At 44.5% G+C, this 20,880-nt stretch overlaps 1 protein-coding gene across 1 annotated transcript in view; it reads right to left on the bottom strand.

Annotated features, from left to right (window-relative positions):
* The window catches only part of LOC148502694 (disintegrin and metalloproteinase domain-containing protein 23-like), a gene marked incomplete at its 3' end in the record, with an annotated part of 152,838 nt that overhangs the window by 27,522 nt on the left and 104,436 nt on the right, over positions 1-20,880 (bottom strand). Inside the window, exon 5 of the mRNA XM_088449486.1 lies at positions 4,281-4,363. Within this exon, the coding sequence (XP_088305612.1) occupies positions 4,281-4,363 (83 nt within the window). The remainder of the gene's footprint in view (positions 1-4,280; positions 4,364-20,880) is intronic.

Here is a 20,880-nt window from a genome sequence, read left to right as displayed (position 1 = left end):
AGTTCTGAGGTCGGCTCCCACTAATAGCTTTGACGTTGCTGTAACTGTACACTTCAATCAATTACTCTGTTTATCTGCGAATGCTTATTAATTGAGAACGAGTTTTGTCTCATTCCATTCTGCTGGTGTTATTATATTTATCCACCTAATGACGATGCGTACAGAGATACAGGCAGACGTACAGTGTTATGGCACTAAATATAGAACCAATTCATTTGCTGTTATGTGATGTATTGGAACCTGGTTCTATAGAGCAGAGGTTCCCAAACTCGGTCCTCAGGACCCCACGCAGGTCACATTGTCCCGGTCTCCTGGCAGGTGCACAGGTGTATTCGTTTCTCACTGACATATTTTAAAAGATCCACTGGTGGAGCTAATTATTTCACTAGCGATCCTGTGAGGAGGCCAGGAAAACATGCACTGTTTTGAGTCCTGAGGACCGAGTTTGAGAACCTGTGTTATAGAGCCATGCAGTCCTCATCTAGACTAGTTCCAGTGTAGTGTGCATAGGAACTGAGGGCCTGATTCAGAGCCGGACGCTCTAAACGAGCGCCCGCTCTGAATCAGGGCGTTTTTTAGGGGTTTTTTGGTGCGTCCTCATGGACGCTCGCATAGCTGTGGGTTACCACCCACAGCTTATGCGAGCGTCCATGATGATGGTCGCGATGGTCAAAACCATCGTAACCATCGGGCTTGCGACGAGACCATGCGGTAGGGTCTCGCTGCCGTAAGCCCTGGAGTGATTTTGGCTCTATCACTCCCACTGACATCACTAGTGATGTCAGTGGGGCCAGTCCCAGACGGTAGGCGTTCCCATGGGAACGCCTCCGTCTGGGCAGCCACGCCTCGGCATGCCCGCCAAAGGGGGCGTGCTGTCACTCACTATCGACAGCACGCCCCCTTTGGTGCGAGACCCCGAGCGACGGCTTCCCCGTCGCTCGCCGGGTCTAGCACATGTGCACGACGGAGCAGCCTCCGTCGTGCGCATGCATATTTGGGTACCATCGACCCAATTGCAAGCGTCCTGCGCTCACGAGCGGGTCTGAATGAGACCCTGAGTGCTAAGCCACCATGTAGTGTGCACAGGAACTGAGTGCTAAGCCACCATGCAGTGTGCACAGGAACTGAGTGCTAAGCCACCATGCAGTGTGCACAGGAACTGAGGGGGAGATGTATGAAGGGGCGATAGTTGTGAAATCGGTAACTGCGCACGTTACATATGTGCTGCAGTTACCGCTTCCCTGCATGTAAAAATGTAGGGGAAGTGATCACAATGACATGGGCACTATTCCTAGATAGGGCGGTGTGGCAATGTACGAATGGCACTGAAGCTGCACTGGCCGTTCCGACAACTACAGCTATTCAACAGATGTCGCTTCCGCACCACACAGCACTGTCCCGGGCTGTAGACTCAGACAGCCAGGGATTGTACATGCAAAAAATAAATAATAAAGTTTTTTTTTTTCTTTTTTTCTATAAACAGCAGATTCACAGATTCATTGCAAGCGCCGGTCACATGTCGGAATAGGGAGAGTACGATTCGCTGGAGAGGCGAGTTAACACTCTCCCTGTTCGGCAAATTGTAATATATCTGGGCGGCATCTGGACCTGCTTCACCACAATAGTTTTAAGGGTTTTCGCTGCCCTAGCCTAAGGCTAACATATGTCGGCAGGGGCGGTTTAACAGAGGATCCTAGATTCTCCAAAGAAAATTTCAGGACATAAGCTATCACAATAAATACAGCTGAGGTGTTATGCCAGTCGTACAGAACGTCTTTATGCGCAGTATATGTCGAGAGACAGTCGGAACTGTGAAAAAAGAATAAGTTGACCAGCAATAGAGGAAGTTTAAAGGTCTGGATTGTGCGAGATTCCGGGGATTGATACACACAATTCCAATAGAAAAAGACATAGGAGTCCAATCATCGGGGGTCACAGCAGTGGGTACAAGTTCACCAGAGCAATTCAATATTGCTTCGGTGTGGAGGCAGCTGATCTGAAAATCACTGCTCCTTCCGCAGGGCTGGATTAACTATGGGGCGGGTGGAGCTGCAGCTCCAGGCCCCCCAATGAAAATAGGCCCACAGGAGACAGACAGCATTGACCGGAAAACAACTGTCTCAAGTCACAGGCTGCCAGCGGCCGTCCTCCCAGACAACCATACCCTGCTGGGCCAGCACCCCGCCTCCCCTCTCCCCACTCGGGAGAACCTCTTCATTCTCCTTAAGTCGTTCCCAGGAGTGAAGGGCTTCACAAGACCTCCCTGCGCGACATATCATCACATAGGCTCCACCCCCAGACTCCCAGCTCCCGCAGCCTAACCCTCCCCTAGTGCCTGATCCTGACCTGCCCTCCAATAGGTTAACTCTAACCCTCCCACTAGTGCCTAATTCTAACCCTCACCCCAGTTCCTAATCCTAATCTCCCCTCCCATATTCACACCCAAACCTCCCCTCCTGCAGCCTAACCCTAACCCTCCCACTAGTGCCTAATTCTAACCCTCACCCCAGTTCCTAATCCTAATCTGCCCTCCCACAGCCTAAACCTCCCCTAGTGCCTAATCCTAACCTTCCCCTAGTGCCTAATCCTAACACACCCCTCCCATAGCCTAACCCTTCCTTTCATAGCCTAACTCTAATCCTCCCCTCCCCCAGCCTAACCCTAATCACCCCTGACACAACCTAACCCGGCCCCTAGTGCCTAATCCTAACCTCCCCTCCCATATTCATACCCTAACCTCCCTTCCTGCAGCCTAACCCTCCCACTAGTGCCTAATCCTAACCCTCCCCCTAGTGCCTAATCCTCCTAACACACCCCTCCCATAGCCTAACCCGGCCCCTAGTGCCTAATCCTAACGCACCCCTCCCGCAGCCTAACCCTAACCCTCCCCCTAGTGCCTAACCCAAACCCTCCACAACCCTCCCCTCCCATAGCCTATCTCTAATCCTCCCCATCTGCAGCCTAACCCTCTCCATAGTGCCTAATTCTAACCCTCCCCTACCATAGCCTAACCCCCCCCCTAGTGCCTAACGCCCCACCTATTGCCTAACCCTAACCTTCCATCCCACAGCCTAATTCTCCCCTTAGTGCCTAACCCTAAACTACCCACCAGCAACCTAATATAAAGCTATCGTCCACATATGGCAGTGTGTACCCGCTACAGTCCCTCCCGCGCGTTGTCAGCAACATAGTCAACGGGGGCCATGCTGAAGAATGCAGCATGGCCCCCACTGTTGCGCCGTCGCTCCCGGCAACAGCAAGTGTGTATGCACTTGCTGACGCCGGCCCCACATTGCGCTGGGTACATATCGTGAAGTGTGTACCCAGCATAAACTTCTGCTGCCGACCCTTGCAGAATGTCGACATTTCACATGTCAACAATCTGCAATGTCAATGCCGACATTATGACTAAATCTCGCGATAACGCGCCTACAGTACGGTAAATTATAAGAACAGGTGCGATCACAGAGGAGGCTTATTAGGATGTAGACTGAAAGTTTTTATACAAGTCCCAGATATTCTATGTGACGTCTAACACATGCAACAATTACAGCGCAATTCCTGACAATACACAGGTTTCCGTCGTGATAACCCCAGGACACGCGGTTTATACAGTGGTTTATACTTTCATTATCCCAATTGTGTATTATATTTATATAATGACACAGAGCCCGATTCAGAGCTGTACGCAAACCCAATGGTTCCGTACAATAGTAATGTTTGGTGATTGGCGCATATGTGCGACATTCGCAGTGCCCTCCATGACATGCTGCTGAAAAGAGCGGCTATGGGCTGAAAACGCGCGTGGGGAGGGGGGGTGTCGCATCCGTTTCCAAGGCGTGCCAAAGACAGGGACTGCGTTTTCTGATACAGATTTCCCGTCCTCTGCAGTGTGATTACACCGCACATCCTAAGTAACCTGCGGGTTACTCAGATGTCCGATGGTCACGCAAGTGATCCGATGCCGCAGCGGATCACGGAAGCCAGCAGGAGGCGCCTATTGCACGAGACGCCTTCTGCGGCCTTTGCATATTGTAGCACCGCCGCTGAGTACAAACACGCATCGGCTGTGCTACAGCGTCCATCTCTAAATGAGGCCCACGGTCAGCTGTATCAATATGGCTTTGATGGATCTATAATCCTGCAATGAAGCATTCATCAGAAATTCTCCGATCCTGCATATCGGCGCTCTGTGTAATACGTGCACTAGGGCTATACACTCATGTACATTTACACAGTATACACACACAGTATATATGAAAGAAAGTAGGAACTCTTACTGTAAACCATTACACGTGGAAAGAGCCACTCTTGAGTTCTTGAGGCCCCTGATGGCACCGTGGTAGTAGCAATGCTCTCCTCCCTGCGGGCAGAGAAAGTGTCAGTCATATCATCAGATTGCAGGAAAATCAAATTTTACATATAAAATACAGGACATGGACAATGTATCCGTAACCGGCCAGAACAGTATCCCGGATTCAGTAACCAGCTTTCCTTTCATCACTGCTAGAAAATAAAATACAGGACATGGACAATGTATCCGTAACCGGCCAGAACAGTATCCCGGATTCAGTAACCAGCTTTCCTTTTATCACTGCTAAAATATAAAATACAGGACATGGACAATGTATCCGTAACCGGCCAGAACAGTATCCCGGATTCAGTAACCAGCTTTCCTTTCATCACTGCTAGAAAATAAAATAAAAGTTCAATTGGCTGCAAATATTTAGATTCTGTTTATGACAATACAGGAGCCGCATTATACATGATTTACACCCTCGCTGTATAGGAAGAGCCCGCACTGCGCTTACAGAGAAAACGCCTGTGCAAGCAGACTACGCTCCCTATGATAGTCTATGATGCACATCTTCAGTCCTGTCAAAACTGTTCCATAACAGGAGAATTTACTATACACATCGCTCTAATATAGTCATCGATACATACACAAAATATGCTGATTTTTTTGTGAATTCACTTTTGTTATTTTTAAACCAGAAACAACTTTTCAATTGAAAACCAATGTGTTGGTAAATTCATAATTACCAAATAAAGCAAAGAAAAATAGACAGACAGACAGACATGACATAGATAGATAGATAGATAGATAGATAGATAGATAGATAGATAGATAGATAGATAAAAGTTTACAATAAGCTAGTAAAATAAATAATGTAAATTCCCAAAGTACAGTATGGGGTAGATACATGTATGAACCTCATAGATAGATAGATAGATAGATAGATAGATAGATAGATAGATAGATAGATAGATAGATAGATATGAGACAGATAGATATGAGATAGATATGAGACAGATAGATATGAGATAGATATGATATAGATAGATATGAGATAGATAGATAGATAGATAGATATGAAATAGATAGATAGATATGAGATAGATAGATAGATAGATAGAGAAAAGTTTACAATAAGCTAGTAAAATAAATAATGTAAATTCCCAGTGAAGTACAGTATGGGGTAGATACATTTATGAACCTCATAGATAGATAGATAGATAGATAGATAGATAGATAGATAGATAGATAGATAGATAGATAGATAGATAGATAGATAGACATGAGATTGATAGATATGAGATAGATAGATATGACATAGATAGATAGATAGATAGATAGATAGATAGATAGATAGATAGATAGATAGATAGAGAAAAGTTTACAATAAGCTAGTAAAATAAATAATGTAAATTCCCAGTGAAGTACGGTATGGGGTAGATACATTTATGAACCTCATAGATAGATAGATAGATAGATAGATAGATAGATAGATAGATAGATAGATAGATAGATAGACATGAGACAGATAGATATGAGATAGATATGATATAGATAGATATGAGACAGATAGATATGAGATAGATAGATAAGAGATAGATATGATATAGATAGATATGATATAGATAGATATGAGATAGATAGATAGATATTACATAGATAGATAGATATGACATAGATAGATAGATAGATAGATAGATAGATAGATAGACATGAGATAGATAGATAGATAGATATGACATAGATAGATAGATAGATAGATAGATAGATAGAGAAAAGTTTACAATAAGCTAGTAAAATAAATAATGTAAATTCCCAGTGAAGTACAGTATGGGGTACATTTATGAACCTCTTATTTTAGAGTAGTGCAAAGTTTAGATTTGATCGGATCCTGCGTAAGTTGGGCTGATGCTGCACTAGAGATATGTCCTCATACACTGAGCGTCTTTACGTCATACAGCGTGAATTTTGCACCTTAGTCACATCGTAGACACAGTGAAAAGCCCCTTATGGTGTACCAGAGATGCTGGGATGTCACGTACAAATTCGCAGATTAAGCAGAACTCGGCGTGAGGAAAAGCCGCTACTGCTCGCATTGAGGCCCTTTACGCACGTTCAGACTCAGTCACACACAGATGTACAAATGCCGCAAGCCCCAGTGGTCAGTATATGTTAGTAATGGCGTTTTTCTGCATTAAGTTGTTTTAATTATGCAAAACAGCACAAGATCTGGCGCACAGAGAGGGGCTAGTAGGCACGACGTGAGTCACAGTGCATGAGGACACATCTGTACAATGTGATCTGTCATCGTGGGCTGCAACCATCTGCGTTATAATGCAAATCAAATCACCACGCCCTCTGCGCTTGCCCATTGTAGGCGTACACCATGGTCTGTCCGGGTAGACAATACAGAAGCACCAATGAAAAGACATTTTGGGCCTGATTCAGACCCACTCGCGAGCGGCTGTCCATTCGCAAGTGGGTTGATGTTCTGCACTGAGCATGCGCACGACGGAGGGAGCTCCGTCGTGCGCATGCGCCAGACGCGACGAAAGTCCTTCGCTCGTTGTGTCTGATCAAAGGGGGCGTGCTGTCGATGTTGACTGACAGCACGCCCCCTTTGGTGGGCGTGCCGGGGGCGTGCCTCCCTGGCGGGGGCGTTCCCATGGGAACGCCTCCCGTCAGAAGCCGGCCCACTGACATCACTAGTGATGTCAGTGGGAGTGATTTTGGCTCTGATAGAGCCAAAATCACTACGGAGCTTGCGGTTGAAAACCTCAACCGCAGGCTCCGGCTCGCAGTTTCGATGGTCGCGATGGTCACGACCATCGCGGCCAACAAACTGCACACTGGTATAGGCTGTGGGTGGTGACCCACAGCTATACGAGCGTCCAGGAGGACGCTCCATTTTATGGAGGGCGGCCCTCATTCAGAGCGTGCGCTCTGCTCAGAGCGTACGGCTCTGAATGAGGGCCTTTGTCGGGCAGATAGAAAGCTCCTTGTGAACAATCTCCAGTGTTTGCGGTAAAATATCAGCATTATCATTAGTTATAAATGTCTATATACAGCGTGCAGAGCCCAATTGCATCCCTGACATTTACAGTAACAGTAATGAAGAACATATCTCAGCTCTATTTAAAATGAAGACTAAATGCAATTATTAATGTCCTTGAGCTTTAATTAGGCTAAACGCTGACCTCATTTGAACATGCATATTGACAGATGGGTTCTGGTTAATGTCAACTTGTGCATTTTATCCTCGTAAGCAGAATTATCTGGATCTACCAGTTGCAGCATTTCCTATAGGATCATTATATATGGTGGTTTTTGCTGACTTTCTTGAGGGGTGCCAATAATTCTGGGGATCACTTGTATAGTGGTGAGTCACTTCCCTAAGCATTCCATATCTCATCCATCTGTAACTAGGCAATCCCTTACTAACCCATCTGTAACTAGGCATTCCATATCTCACCCATCTGTAACTAGGCATTCCATTACTCACCCATCTGTAACTAGGCATTCCCTTACTCACCCGTCTGTAACTAGGCATTCCATATCTCACACGTCTGTAACTAGGCATTCCCTTACTAACCCATCTGTAACTAGGCATTCCATATCTCACCCATATGTAACTAGGCACTCCATATGTCACCCGTCTGTAACTAGGCATTCCCTTACTAACCCATCTGTAACTAGGCATCCCATATCTCACCCATATGTAACTATGCATTCCATATCTCACCCATATGTAACTTGGCATTCCATATCTGACCCATATGTAACTAGGCATTCCCTTACTCACCCATCTGTAACTAGGCATTCCCTTACTCACCCATCTGTAACTAGGCATTCCATATCTCACACGTCTATAACTAGGCATTCCCTTTCTAACCCATCTGTAACTAGGCATTCCATATCTCACCCATATGTAACTAGGCATTCCATATGTCACCCGTCTGTAACTAGGCATTCCCTTACTAACCCATCTGTAACTAGGCATCCCATATCTCACCCATATGTAACTAGGCATTCCATATCTTACCCATATGTAACTAGGCATTCCATATCTCACCCATATGTAACTAGGCATTCCATATCTCACCCATCTGTAACTAGGTATTCCATATCTTACCCATCTGTAACTAGGCATTCCTTACCTCACCCATCTGTAACTAGGCATTCCTTATCTCACCCATCTGTAACTAGGCATTCCATATCTCACCCATCTGTAACTAGGCATTCCATATCTCACCCATCTGTATCTAGGCATTCCATATCTCACCCATCTGTAGCTAGGCATTCCATATCTCACCCATCTGTAACTAGGCATTCCCTTACTCACTCATCTGTAACTAGGCATTCCATATCTTATCCATCTGTAACTAAGCATTCCCTTACTCACCCATCTGTAACTAGGCATTCCCTTACTAACCCATCTGAACTAGGCATTCCCTTACTCACCCATCTGTAATTAGGCATTCCATATCTTACCCATCTGTAACTAAGCATTCCCTTACTCACCCGTCTGTAACTAGGCATTCCATATCTCACCCATCTGTAACTAGGCATTCCATATCTCACCCATCTGTAACTCGGCATTCCATATCTCACCCATCTGTAACTAGGCATTCCCTTACTCACCCACCTGTAACTAGGCATTCCCTTACTCACCCATCTGTAACTAGGCATTCCCTTGCTCACCCGTCTAAGGGAGAGCCCATGCATATTTTTAGGTGAAGCCACAAGGATGACACAGATTAATAACGTAACCTCAGAATAAATAACCAGATGTTTATAACATAAGAATAACTCAAAAAGGTTTTAAAAAAATAATCATTTATTTATAAATGGCATTTTTATAATATTATTATTATTATTATTATCCTTTATTTATATGGCGCCACAAAGGTTCCGCAGCGCCTTACACAGTACATAAATGAGCACACAAGAAAAACAGTTAATAGTAATACAAAACAATGCAGGACAAGGACAAGGTTATAAACTCAGCTGCAAAACACAAGCAGCAGGACATGAGCAACCAGGTGGTAGGTGCCATTGTAGGGAGTTAGGAGTAAATTATACTATAAGTAGGGGGAGGAGAAGCACGTGAGGATGAGGGCCCTGCTCGTGAGAGCTTACATTCTAAAGGGGAAGGGCAGACAGACAGGGGCGACACAGAGGGGTAGATAGTGAAGAAGGAGCATGGAGCAGTGGGTTAGGAATGGATATGTGCTGCGGAATGTGTGTGTATAAGACGACCTGATGTTATGTAAAAATTAAGTCCTTCATACATCTATCTCTATGATAGAAAATAGATTGTTTGTGTTATTTACATGAGAGATGTACAAAGTAAAGTAGAAGCACTTTAATTTGTGTGTTACATTTTAGCATCTATATACAGCCTGACAAGAAATTCAGCTATTATGGGACTGTCCCGCCATCCTAATACAGTAGTGACTACTTTAGTTCCAGCTGCTGGGTGCTATGCCATGCTCCTGTGAGTGGGTGCATCTCACATGCTAGACCCACTCACAAATGGGTGCAGCCATACATGATGTGGTCCCACATAATACATTACTGATCTGTCCTGGACAAACGTATTACTATAATAAAAGTTGTTTTCACTATAACAGAGTCAGTATGTAGCCAAGTATAACAATTATAAAACATCCGGCAGCATCAAAACTAACATATAGGCATAAAATCATAAAGAACAAACAATAAAAGAAAGAGAAAACCTAAGAATAAGATAAAATATTTCTCGCTGACGTTTCACTACTCCTGTCCGCTATCCCAAGCAGTAAAAGACTTAGGGGCCTGTTCATCATATAATAAATGGCCCATTAACCATGCGAAAAGGCTAGTTTCCACATATTTACGTTACCAGGCGATTCATCATGAGGGGTCTGAATAGGACCACCTAATATTCAGCAAACGTTCGGCTTTCGGAGTTTGCCTGTGAGAACAAGCGCCATCTTCAGATGGCGCTTATTCTCGTAGGCCCATTTCTTCCTATGGGAAGGAGTTCCGGGATGCGAAGAGGAATCCGAGCGGATCCGTCCGCAGCCTCCTCACTACCTCCCCGGTGGCTTTGCACATGTGTGACCTCATGCGTAGAAACGGCAACTGGGGAAAGGTCAGTAACACAGCAATGATGAATTGCTCTGGTGTTAAGTATGTCCCGCTGCGAGGTGGATACTTCTCTCTCTCTCCCCCTGCCCCACCCCTCTCTCTCTCCCCCTGCCCCTCCCCTCTCTCTCCCCCCCTGCCCCTCCCCTCTCTCCCACCCCTCCCCTCTCTCTCCCCCCCCTCCACTCTCTCTCTCCCCCTGCCCCTCCCCTCTCTCCCCCCCCCCCCCACCCCACACTGGTTTTAAACAAACAGACATAAACATAACCGTTTTATTTAAGTCAGTTAGTGACTCCAATGCATGCATGTAATATACATACAATATAATGTGGGTATAGTGTCTGCTTTGACGAAGTTCTCTGAATCTTTTTCATTGTAAATCATTTCTATAAAAGCCCCTGGAAGCCATCTGTGCTGTAGTGACCTGTTATAAGGTGATGGATGAAAAAGGACATCCACCTCTGATTTACCATAATAAGGGCGTTTATACCTATAGAGCTGGTAAGGATAACTCTACTCATTAGAAGTGTATTAAGCTTCCTTTGTAGCGTGCAGGTTGCAGATAGTGGTTCGGCAAAGGGCCGCAGGAAGCTTTTACACACAGCAATGAATGTAAATGTTACCTGGGATGGCTTTTGTTAATGGGTTTCTGGCTGCAGTAAGTGGTAGAACGGGCAGAGACTACCTCAGAAATCTGGATGAAATGTCCTTATATCTTAGAGATCAGCCCTACAGTGATGATTACATTTCATACTCTGCTCTTATGTCACTAAAAGCATCTTACATTGTATCTTTATGTTATCAGTAAACCTATCAGACAAATAAGTAGACACATGTTTATTTTAGATGTTGCAATTTACAATGTAGACATAAAAGGTTTTTATAGATTGCAGATATCTGAATAAAATATCATTTCCATTAAGAGTTTTACTTTTGATTACAAAAAAAAGGAAAAAGAAAACAATAGAGAAGTGATTGTGGGCGGGATTAGTGGTATCAGAACGATTTTATGTTGGGGGGGCAACATAAAATCGTTCCGGTGCGCCCCCTCCCTCTTACTGGGCACGTATACCATGCAGGGACTGTAGGGGGGCCGTGGATGGTCAGGGGCTTTGCTCTTTATAGTAATAGGGTGCACAGCCTCTTCCCCGAACGGAGGAGGAGGTGTAATGAGTGGTCTATTAACTTAATTAAAGACACCTTGTGGAAGTAGGTGGGGGACATACCATGTAACAATGTCCTGTTGATTCATCATGTGAGGGTTTAGTTTTTGGACACAAGAACAAAACATTTGACCTCAAACTCCATTTGACATGTATAGAATAGGTGTCCGGTCCGGGTGGAGAACTCTGAAGGGCCCACTCCCCCAATTTGATGAATAGTATTTCCTCTAATGAAGGTGCCTGCTGGCCCCAATCCCATTGGTTTTCCCATCCAGACAGTTATGCCAGTTGCTTTACTCAGATGATTTGTTGCTGTGAATTATAGATACCAAGGCATAAAGCACCGTGACCTAATTCTACATCATCATGGAAGCCCGAAATTAAATGTTAATTTGACAACTACAGGCAAAGAAAACTTAATGTGCTGTAGAGAAGGGAAAATTATATTGTGTCTCCTTTCTTTAACACTTTCATTGCCATGTGTAGCTTCCCACCAATACCTGCTCCACATATAGGTCAGATCTGAAGATCCCCGATCACATCCAGAAAGGTCAGGAGTACTTCTGACTTATGCCCCCGCACCCTCTAACGAGTTTGCATTTAATGCTCCAACATAAGCTTAGATATAAATTGGGCATAAATTACAAACTGCAGAACTTCCATGGCAACCACACTCGTATGTGCGTAATTGTGTATATTATTAGTGGTCTTTGCATAGTATTAAAAAAAAACATGTCATACAAGAAAAATTGTCACTACAGATATAGCATGTGATCCAGTGGAAGCTCCAGAGGTGGGTTTGCAGCACAGTCCAAAATTCAAATCGGGGAGCCACACCAACTGCCAGGGAGTACCGGCCGGCAATGTTTGGCAGCAGTTGGGGTGGCAGTTGGTGTGACTCCCCTATTTGAAATTTGTACTGCGCTGCAAACCCACCTCTGGAGCCGCCACTGATGTGAACCATTTTTTGATTCTCGTATAATACAGTTTTTTTTCCATCAACATTTATGTGGTTATTGGGACAACTAAAAACTTTTGTGAGGTCAAAAAAACACAAATAACCATCTAAAAAAAAAATAAGATGAATATTAGTAGTTGCTCTATAACAATAGGTATATCTGGGGGGTGCACAAAGTGTTAGAAAATAGCAGGGGATGGAACCACAAGCTAACCGAAATTTGCCAGAAGGGCTGATGAGCATCAGGGAGGTGATCCGAGCTCCCAAACTTTTGCATACCTAAGCTGATCAGTCTCACGGCCCTTTTTTTAATCAATAGACTGCGCTACAGTGAGTGGCCTGAGCTTGCTCCCCACTACAGGAGCAGGTTAGTGATTGTGCTACTGTATTCCTACATAATCCAAAACAAACAATATAATTATTACAATATGCAAGCAACAGAAACCACTATTCGTTAAAAAAATATATTTAGGGCCGTATTCAATTAGGCAGCGAAAACGGGTTATCGGCGATAATTTATAGCCAATGACATCATTTTTGCCATTTTCACTTATCCCTATATTCAATTTCAAACACTTTTCGCACCTGTCAAACACCGGGGATAAGTTTTCACCACTGAATAGGTGGCGAAAAAAAGTGCAGAATTGGGGCTTTGGAGTGCAGACTTAAAAAAGTACCCTGCACCCCTTGGAATGTCTCCTTAAAGTAATCTGTGTCAAATTCAAAAGTTCGATAGGACAACCCAAAAAAAAGTGGTTTCTTTTGGGGGCATAAAATAAAAGTTGGGGGACAAACTAAAAAACTAGCGAAATAGACACGGGGTGGGGGGGGGGCTGGGTCCCTAAGTATGCAGCAGGTGCTTTTTAGAATGCGCTTGGTTGCAACAGGTGGATTTTTAATGATTTTTAAAAAAATCACTTTAGGGACTTAAAAATATACCCATTTTCATGTACCCCAAATTTGATGGGACTAGTTATTTAAAAAAAAAAAAGAAACTAAGGCCCTCATTCAGAGCTGTACGCTCTGAGCAGAGCGCACGCTCTGAATGAGGGCCGGGCTCCATTTTCATGGAGCGTCCTCCTGGACGCTCGTATAGCTGTGGGTCACCACCCACAGGCTATACGAGCGTGCTTTGTGATGGCCGCGATGGTCGAGACCATCGCGACCATCGAAATTGCGAGCCGGAGCCTGCGGTTGAGGTTTTCAACCGCAAGCTCCGGAGTGATTTTGGCTCTATCAGAGCCAAAATCACTCCCACTGACATCACTAGTGATGTCAGTGGGCCGGCTTCTGACGGGAGGCGTTCCCGTGGGAACGCCCCCGTCAGGGAGGCACGCCCCCGGCACGCCCACCAAAGGGGGCGTGCTGTCAATCAACATTGACAGCACGCCCCCTTTGATCGGACACAACGAGCGAAGGACTTTCCTTCGCTCGTCGCGTCTGACGCATGCGCACGACGGAGCTCCCTCCGTCGTGCGCATGCTCAGTGCATAACATCGACCCACTTGCGAGCGGACAGCCGCTCGCGAGTGGGTCTGAATCAGGCCCTAAATTCTATTCTTCACCACTTCTTTAAAGATGCATTAAAGTACCTGTAGCGGCTGTTTTAAAAACCCCAAATACCTTTAGCAGGCCAATTCGGGGGTACCCATAGTGATCAGCCATATCAGACCATCTTTTTGTGGGTGACAGGCTGATTTCCCCAAAACTGACAGGACTTTTCAATACTTACCTTTTCGCTGGGTCCCGTTTTCACCGATTCCTAATTCAATTCGGGGATACGCGGGCACACGCCCGATACTTTATCCCCAGGAAAAGCTGCGATGACGGCGAATAGTCCGACCTCAGACTTTTTGCCTCTAATTGAATATGGCCCTTAGAAGGATAATGATTTTCAAATATCATCATCAATATCACCAACATCTGTCCATCAGTCAGTTCTATTACTCACCAATAGCTGCCCATGTTCTTGTCCTACACTGGACTCTGATTGGCAGAGCTTAGTGCGGGACAGGGAACAGCGCTCTCAGCCATTAGCTGTTCTAAGCCAGACCCGGTAAAAGGATAAAGCAGAGAGGAAAACCAGTTACATGGCTCTGTATATTAGACTGAGCACCAGATAAGGCTCTGTATATTAGACTGAGCACCAGATAAGGCTCTGTATATTAGACTGAGCACCAGATAAGGTTCTGTATATTAGACTGAGCACCAGATAAGGCTCTGTATATTAGACTGAGCACCAGATAAGGTTCTGTATATTAGACTGAGCACCAGATAAGGCTCTGTATATTAGACTGAGCACCAGATAAGGCTCTGTATATTAGACTGAGCACCAGATAAGGTTCTGTATATTAGACTGAGCACCAGATAAGCCTCTGTATATTAGACTGAGCACCAGATAAGGCTCTGTATATTAGACTGAGCACCAGATAAGGTTCTGTATATTAGACTGAGCACCAGATAAGGTTCTGTATATTAGACTGAGCACCAGATAAGGCTCTGTATATTAGACTGAGCACCAGATAAGGTTCTGTATATTAGACTGAGCACCAGATAAGGCTCTGTATATTAGACTGAGCACCAGATAAGGTTCTGTATATTAGACTGAGCACCAGATAAGGCTCTGTATATTAGACTGAGCACCAGATAAGGTTCTGTATATTAGACTGAGCACCAGATAAGGCTCTGTATATTAGACTGAGCACCAGATAAGGTTCTGTATATTAGACTGAGCACCAGATAAGGTTCTGTATATTAGACTGAGCACCAGATAAGGCTCTGTATATTAGATTGAGCACCAGATAAGGCTCTGTATATTAGACTGAGCACCAGATAAGCCTCTATATATTAGAATGAGCACCAGATAAGGCTCTGTATATTAGACTGAGCACCAGATAAGGTTCTGTATATTAGACTGAGCACCAGATAAGGTTCTGTATATTAGACTGAGCACCAGATAAGGCTCTGTATATTAGACTGAGCACCAGATAAGGTTCTGTATATTAGACTGAGCACCAGATAAGGCTCTGTATATTAGACTGAGCACCAGATAAGGTTCTGTATATTAGACTGAGCACCAGATAAGGCTCTGTATATTAGACTGAGCACCAGATAAGGTTCTGTATATTAGACTGAGCACCAGATAAGGCTCTGTATATTAGACTGAGCACCAGATAAGGTTCTGTATATTAGACTGAGCACCAGATAAGGTTCTGTATATTAGACTGAGCACCAGATAAGCCTCTGTATATTAGACTGAGCACCAGATAAGGTTCTGTATATTAGACTGAGCACCAGATAAGGTTCTGTATATTAGACTGAGCACCAGATAAGGTTCTGTATATTAGACTGAGCACCAGATAAGGTTCTGTATATTAGACTGAGCACCAGATATGGTTCTGTATATTAGACTGAGCACCAGATAAGGCTCTGTATATTAGACTGAGCACCAGATAAGGCTCTGTATATTAGACTGAGCACCAGATAAGGCTCTGTATATTAGACTGAGCACCAGATAAGGCTCTGTATATTAGACTGAGCACCAGATAAGGCTCTGTATATTAGACTGAGCACCAGATAAGGCTCTGTATATTAGACTGAGCACCAGATAAGGTTCTGCATATTAGACTGAGCACCAGATAAGGTTCTGCATATTAGACTGAGCACCAGATAAGGTTCTGTATATTAGACTGAGCACCAGATAAGGTTCTGTATATTAGACTGAGCACCAGATAAGGCTCTGTATATTAGACTGAGCACCAGATAAGGCTCTGTATATTAGACTGAGCACCAGATAAGGCTCTGTATATTAGACTGAGCACCAGATAAGGTTCTGTATATTAGACTGAGCACCAGATAAGGCTCTGTATATTAGACTGAGCACCAGATAAGGCTCTGTATATTAGACTGAGCACCAGATAAGGTTCTGTATATTAGACTGAGCACCAGATAAGGTTCTGTATATTAGACTGAGCACCAGATAAGGTTCTGCATATTAGACTGAGCACCAGATAAGGCTCTGTATATTAGACTGAGCACCAGATAAGGTTCTGTATATTAGACTGAGCACCAGATAAGGCTCTGTATATTAGACTGAACACCAGATATTGTTCTGCATATTAGAGTTGGCACCAAATACGTCTCTGTGTAATAGACTTGGATCCATTCACGGCTCAACATATAGCACCTATAATGTTAGTCATCAGACAGCACCAGATGTAGATCAGGTTATTACGGAGCAAATGTATTCTCCTGTCCCTTTTCTCAGCGCTGAGACATCCTGCGTCGCTGATTAGCGCAGCAATGCAGGATGTCTTAGCGCTGAGAGGTATCAAATTACGATAACTCACTTCTCTGCCAGTCTCTTCCCTACCCCTTACCTTGTACTGATGCGACATGGAATTCCCCAGCAAACGCACTGCGCATCCGCGAGACGTCATGAAACCACATTTTGTACTAATGGTGCATGCGCAAAAGTGTCACGAGGTGGCAGCAGGACAGTTAAGTAACATATAGCGCCCTCCTCAGACAGCCCTGTGCTTGCTGGGCAAGTGCCGAAAAGCTCAGCTTTAAATCGCTTAGGGCCTTATTTATCAACAAGTTTTATCATTCACAATCAGCGAAGGATAACGGTGCTCCAGCCAATCAGCTCCCTACTATCATCTGTTAGAAAAATGCCAGATTGGAGCTGATTGGCTGGAGCACCATTATCATACACAGTGACATTTATCACTGTTGTAAATGATAAAACTTGTTGATAAATAAGGCCCTAAGCGATTTAAAGCTGAGCTTTTCGGCCAATCACGCTACACCGCTACAGCGTTAACAACAGAGGACGGAAGTGCTGCTGTAGAACTGTCTCAGGCTCAGCAAATAGCACCTTTACCATTGGTGCTGGGACCTAGGACCTCATTCAGAGCCGGACGCTATTTGCGCTCGCTCGTTCAGAAAATAGGGGTGGCTATTCAAATGAACCATTCGCGCTTTGCGGTCTGTTCACGCCTCTAGGTCTGAACGAGCGAACAAAACATGCGGTCGTTTTTTGGAAAACTACGCCCCCTGGCCGCTCGCATCCTACGTCATGTCCGCTATTTATTAGATTAATCGAGTACATCAACCAGCGTATGAACTGCTCGCTATTCTGGTGGTTGGTTTTTCCTACCGCAATCTTGCGAGCAGTTCTGGCTATCAAATAACCCAGTGACGTAGTCAATGACGCTGCTGTATTATGCACACCCATAAAACGCCCGTTTTGACCTTTAAGCACGCCTGCGTTCGGATCTCCACTCCCCGTTTTCAAGCACCTTCCCCTGTTACCACCCACATACGCCTCCTCATATCACTCAAAATAGCAGGCACTCGCTATTTAGCGAACAAACGATTTTCAGCCGCACTGACTGGTTCGCACATGCGTATTACGATCCGTACGCATGTGCAGTTGTGCAAACATCGCTCAGAAAGAACGAGCGGCCGCTTACGAGCGGCTCTGAATCAGGCCCAAAGGCCACAGCAGGATTGGGGCCCAGGCCCCTGTATGGGGTATGCAGTGTACCTGTGTAGTATACAGTATGTAGTATATACAGTATGTCTGCAGTATGACAGACTGCTTACTGGCACCAATTGTCTCAGAGGATCGGTACAATTTCTTTCCTGCCATGAACATAAAATACTGTATATGCTTTGTGGCCCATGGGTTAGAAAGATTGAGCACAGCTAGGATACATGAACCACCTATCCCAGAGAACACATATTTATTAGAGCAATGCTGACGTCTGTCTTATAAGTATCTGCTACTAATACTCTAGAACCAGTCTGCATTACGGCAATTAGCAATACAAACTCCAGGGATCTATGTCAGTGTCTTATAATTCCTAAAGATCTCTTCTCATTAGAATTTTTTTTTTAAATATATATATATTTTTGTTTAAAAAGTATATTTCTTCTTGGTACTACTATTATAACTCCCTAAGGGGCAGATGTACTAAGCACTGGAAAGTGATAAATTGAAAAGTGATAAAGTACCAACCAATCAGCTCCTAACTCTAATTTTTCAAACACAGCCTATAACATGACAGTTAGAAGTTAAGTAACTGGTAGTTTATTACTCTCCAATTTGTCACTTTCCAGAGCTTAGTACATCTGCCCCTAGAGGTGTGTACACACTGGGCGATAAAGTGGACAACTGAACGATAACGATATCGTTGTCGTTCACTGCAGCGTCCATTTTTTACACCAAAACAATGAATGATAATGACGATGCGTGTTCCCGCCGGTCGTTCGTCATTGTCGTTCATCGGGCAAACATGCAGGCCAACCTGACGATATCGTCAGGTTGCTGCATGTTGGGGAATGGGGGAGAGAGCCCGGCGCTGAACGATAGCGGGTGCGCACAATGTCATGAACAACATAGAGCGCACCCTGCCAGGGACAAACTAGATGATATCGCTCAGGGAGCGAGTGTGTGCGCTCCTTAAAGCTGCATACACACACAACGATTTTGTTACCAACGATTTTATGAACGATTTTCTGTCAGATTTTTTAAAGTGTAATGAACGATTTTTTGAACTACAAATGATTTTTGTAACTTCCCTTAATGAAAATAGTTCAGTTGGTCAGTCAGAATGAACTACAAACGAAAACGCACATGAACGATAATCGTTCATCGTTATAACTCTGAAACTGAATGATTTTTTCAACGATTGAACGATAACGACGTCACTATAGTTAAATCGTTACAAAAATTGTTACGTGTGTATGCACCTTGAAGGTGCGTACACACACAACGATGTTAGTAATGAACGATTATCGTTCAATTTTTCCCTTGGAAACGTGAACGAAAATCGTTTTACAAAGTACAGTAGTTGGTTTTACTTTACATAATAAACGATTTTGTTACCAACGATTTTATGAACGATTTTATGAACGATTTTCTGTGTGTTGAAGGAAAAATGTTGCGACTTATGGAGCATACACACGGTCAGATTTGTCAGACTTGTCAGATTTGTCAGATGAACGATTGAACAATTAAACGATTTGAACGATTTGAACGATTTTACCAAAGTTTTGAACGATTTGAACGATTTTTGACTGCATTAAAATGAATGGAATCGTCCAAGTCTGACTGCAAACACATCAGATGTCAGAAATCGTTATCTGACCATCGGGAACGCGCATCGTTGATCGTCCATCGTTCAGGCATGTCAGATATGAACAATTTTCCTTCAGATATGAACGACTGAACGATTTTTAAATCGTTAACGTTCATATCTGAAGGAAAAATCTGATCATGTGTATGCACCATTATATTTAAAATCGTTCAGTTGGCCAGTCTGAATGAACTACAAACTACAATCAACAAACGTGACCGCACATGAACGATAATCGTTCATCGTTTTACACTGAATGATTTTTTTTAACGATTACGATGTTGTTATAGCTAAATCATTCAAAAAAATCGTTGTGTGTGTGCGGACCTTTACCAAGTAACAAACTTGGTATCCCAACTATAACACTAACCACCACACTATTACAGCAATACTATGGCAATTCACATGATTTTCTGATAAGCGCTGTAAGTATATGAGGTTTTGGTGAGAAGCGCAGTTTACGCATGACTGCAGCGCGCTGTGGGTATTGGTCTGCTGCAGTGTCGTCCCTCCCCATGGTGACACCCGATGCGGGGAGGCTTGTAGAGCTCGCAGGCAATGGAGCATGCCGGCAAAAATGGGTGTGGCCTCGCTGACAGGGGGCATGGCCTTGCAGGAAGTCGGCGTGGCCTCGCGTCCTGAACCCCCGTTTTAGTCACTCCGGCGGTCTGATCCACGGGAACAAGCCTGTGTGCAGTGTCGCCTCCCTCACTGTGTCAGGAGCTGGGTGCTACACGTAATTACAGTGCACCACCCTGCTCCTGTCACTGAGGAGGAGTCAGCACTTTGGTGTCACCCCTAGGAGGGTGACACCAGGGTGCGGCTCGCACGCCACTTGTGACGCCACTGGTCTGCTGGTCAGCTGTGGCATTATACGTTTTTGAAAAGCCTTTTATGCAATTAAACTTTATTTGAAAAATGTGCGACTTTATATTTTTTTTACTCATCGGCATAAATTTAATTACCCGCAGGTCCCCTCACTAAGAGGGTAAGTGCCTCATTCAGAGGCGGTCGGAGGATGCAAGCGGTCGCTCAGAAACTGGGCGGCCGCTTGCATCCTGACCGCCCGCCTCTGTTGCGGTCGTTAGGCAGTGGGTTAACACCCACAGCTCTAACGACCGCTCCGGTGATGGTCGCGATGGTCAGAGACCATTGCGACCATCGGGGCTTACGACGAGACCCTAGGGT

Source organism: Taudactylus pleione, unplaced genomic scaffold (genome assembly GCF_031769625.1).
Source record: "Taudactylus pleione unplaced genomic scaffold, aTauple2 ptg000486l, whole genome shotgun sequence".
Lineage (NCBI taxonomy): Eukaryota > Metazoa > Chordata > Amphibia > Anura > Myobatrachidae > Taudactylus > Taudactylus pleione.
This window is presented reverse-complemented; position numbering and strand designations above follow the sequence as displayed.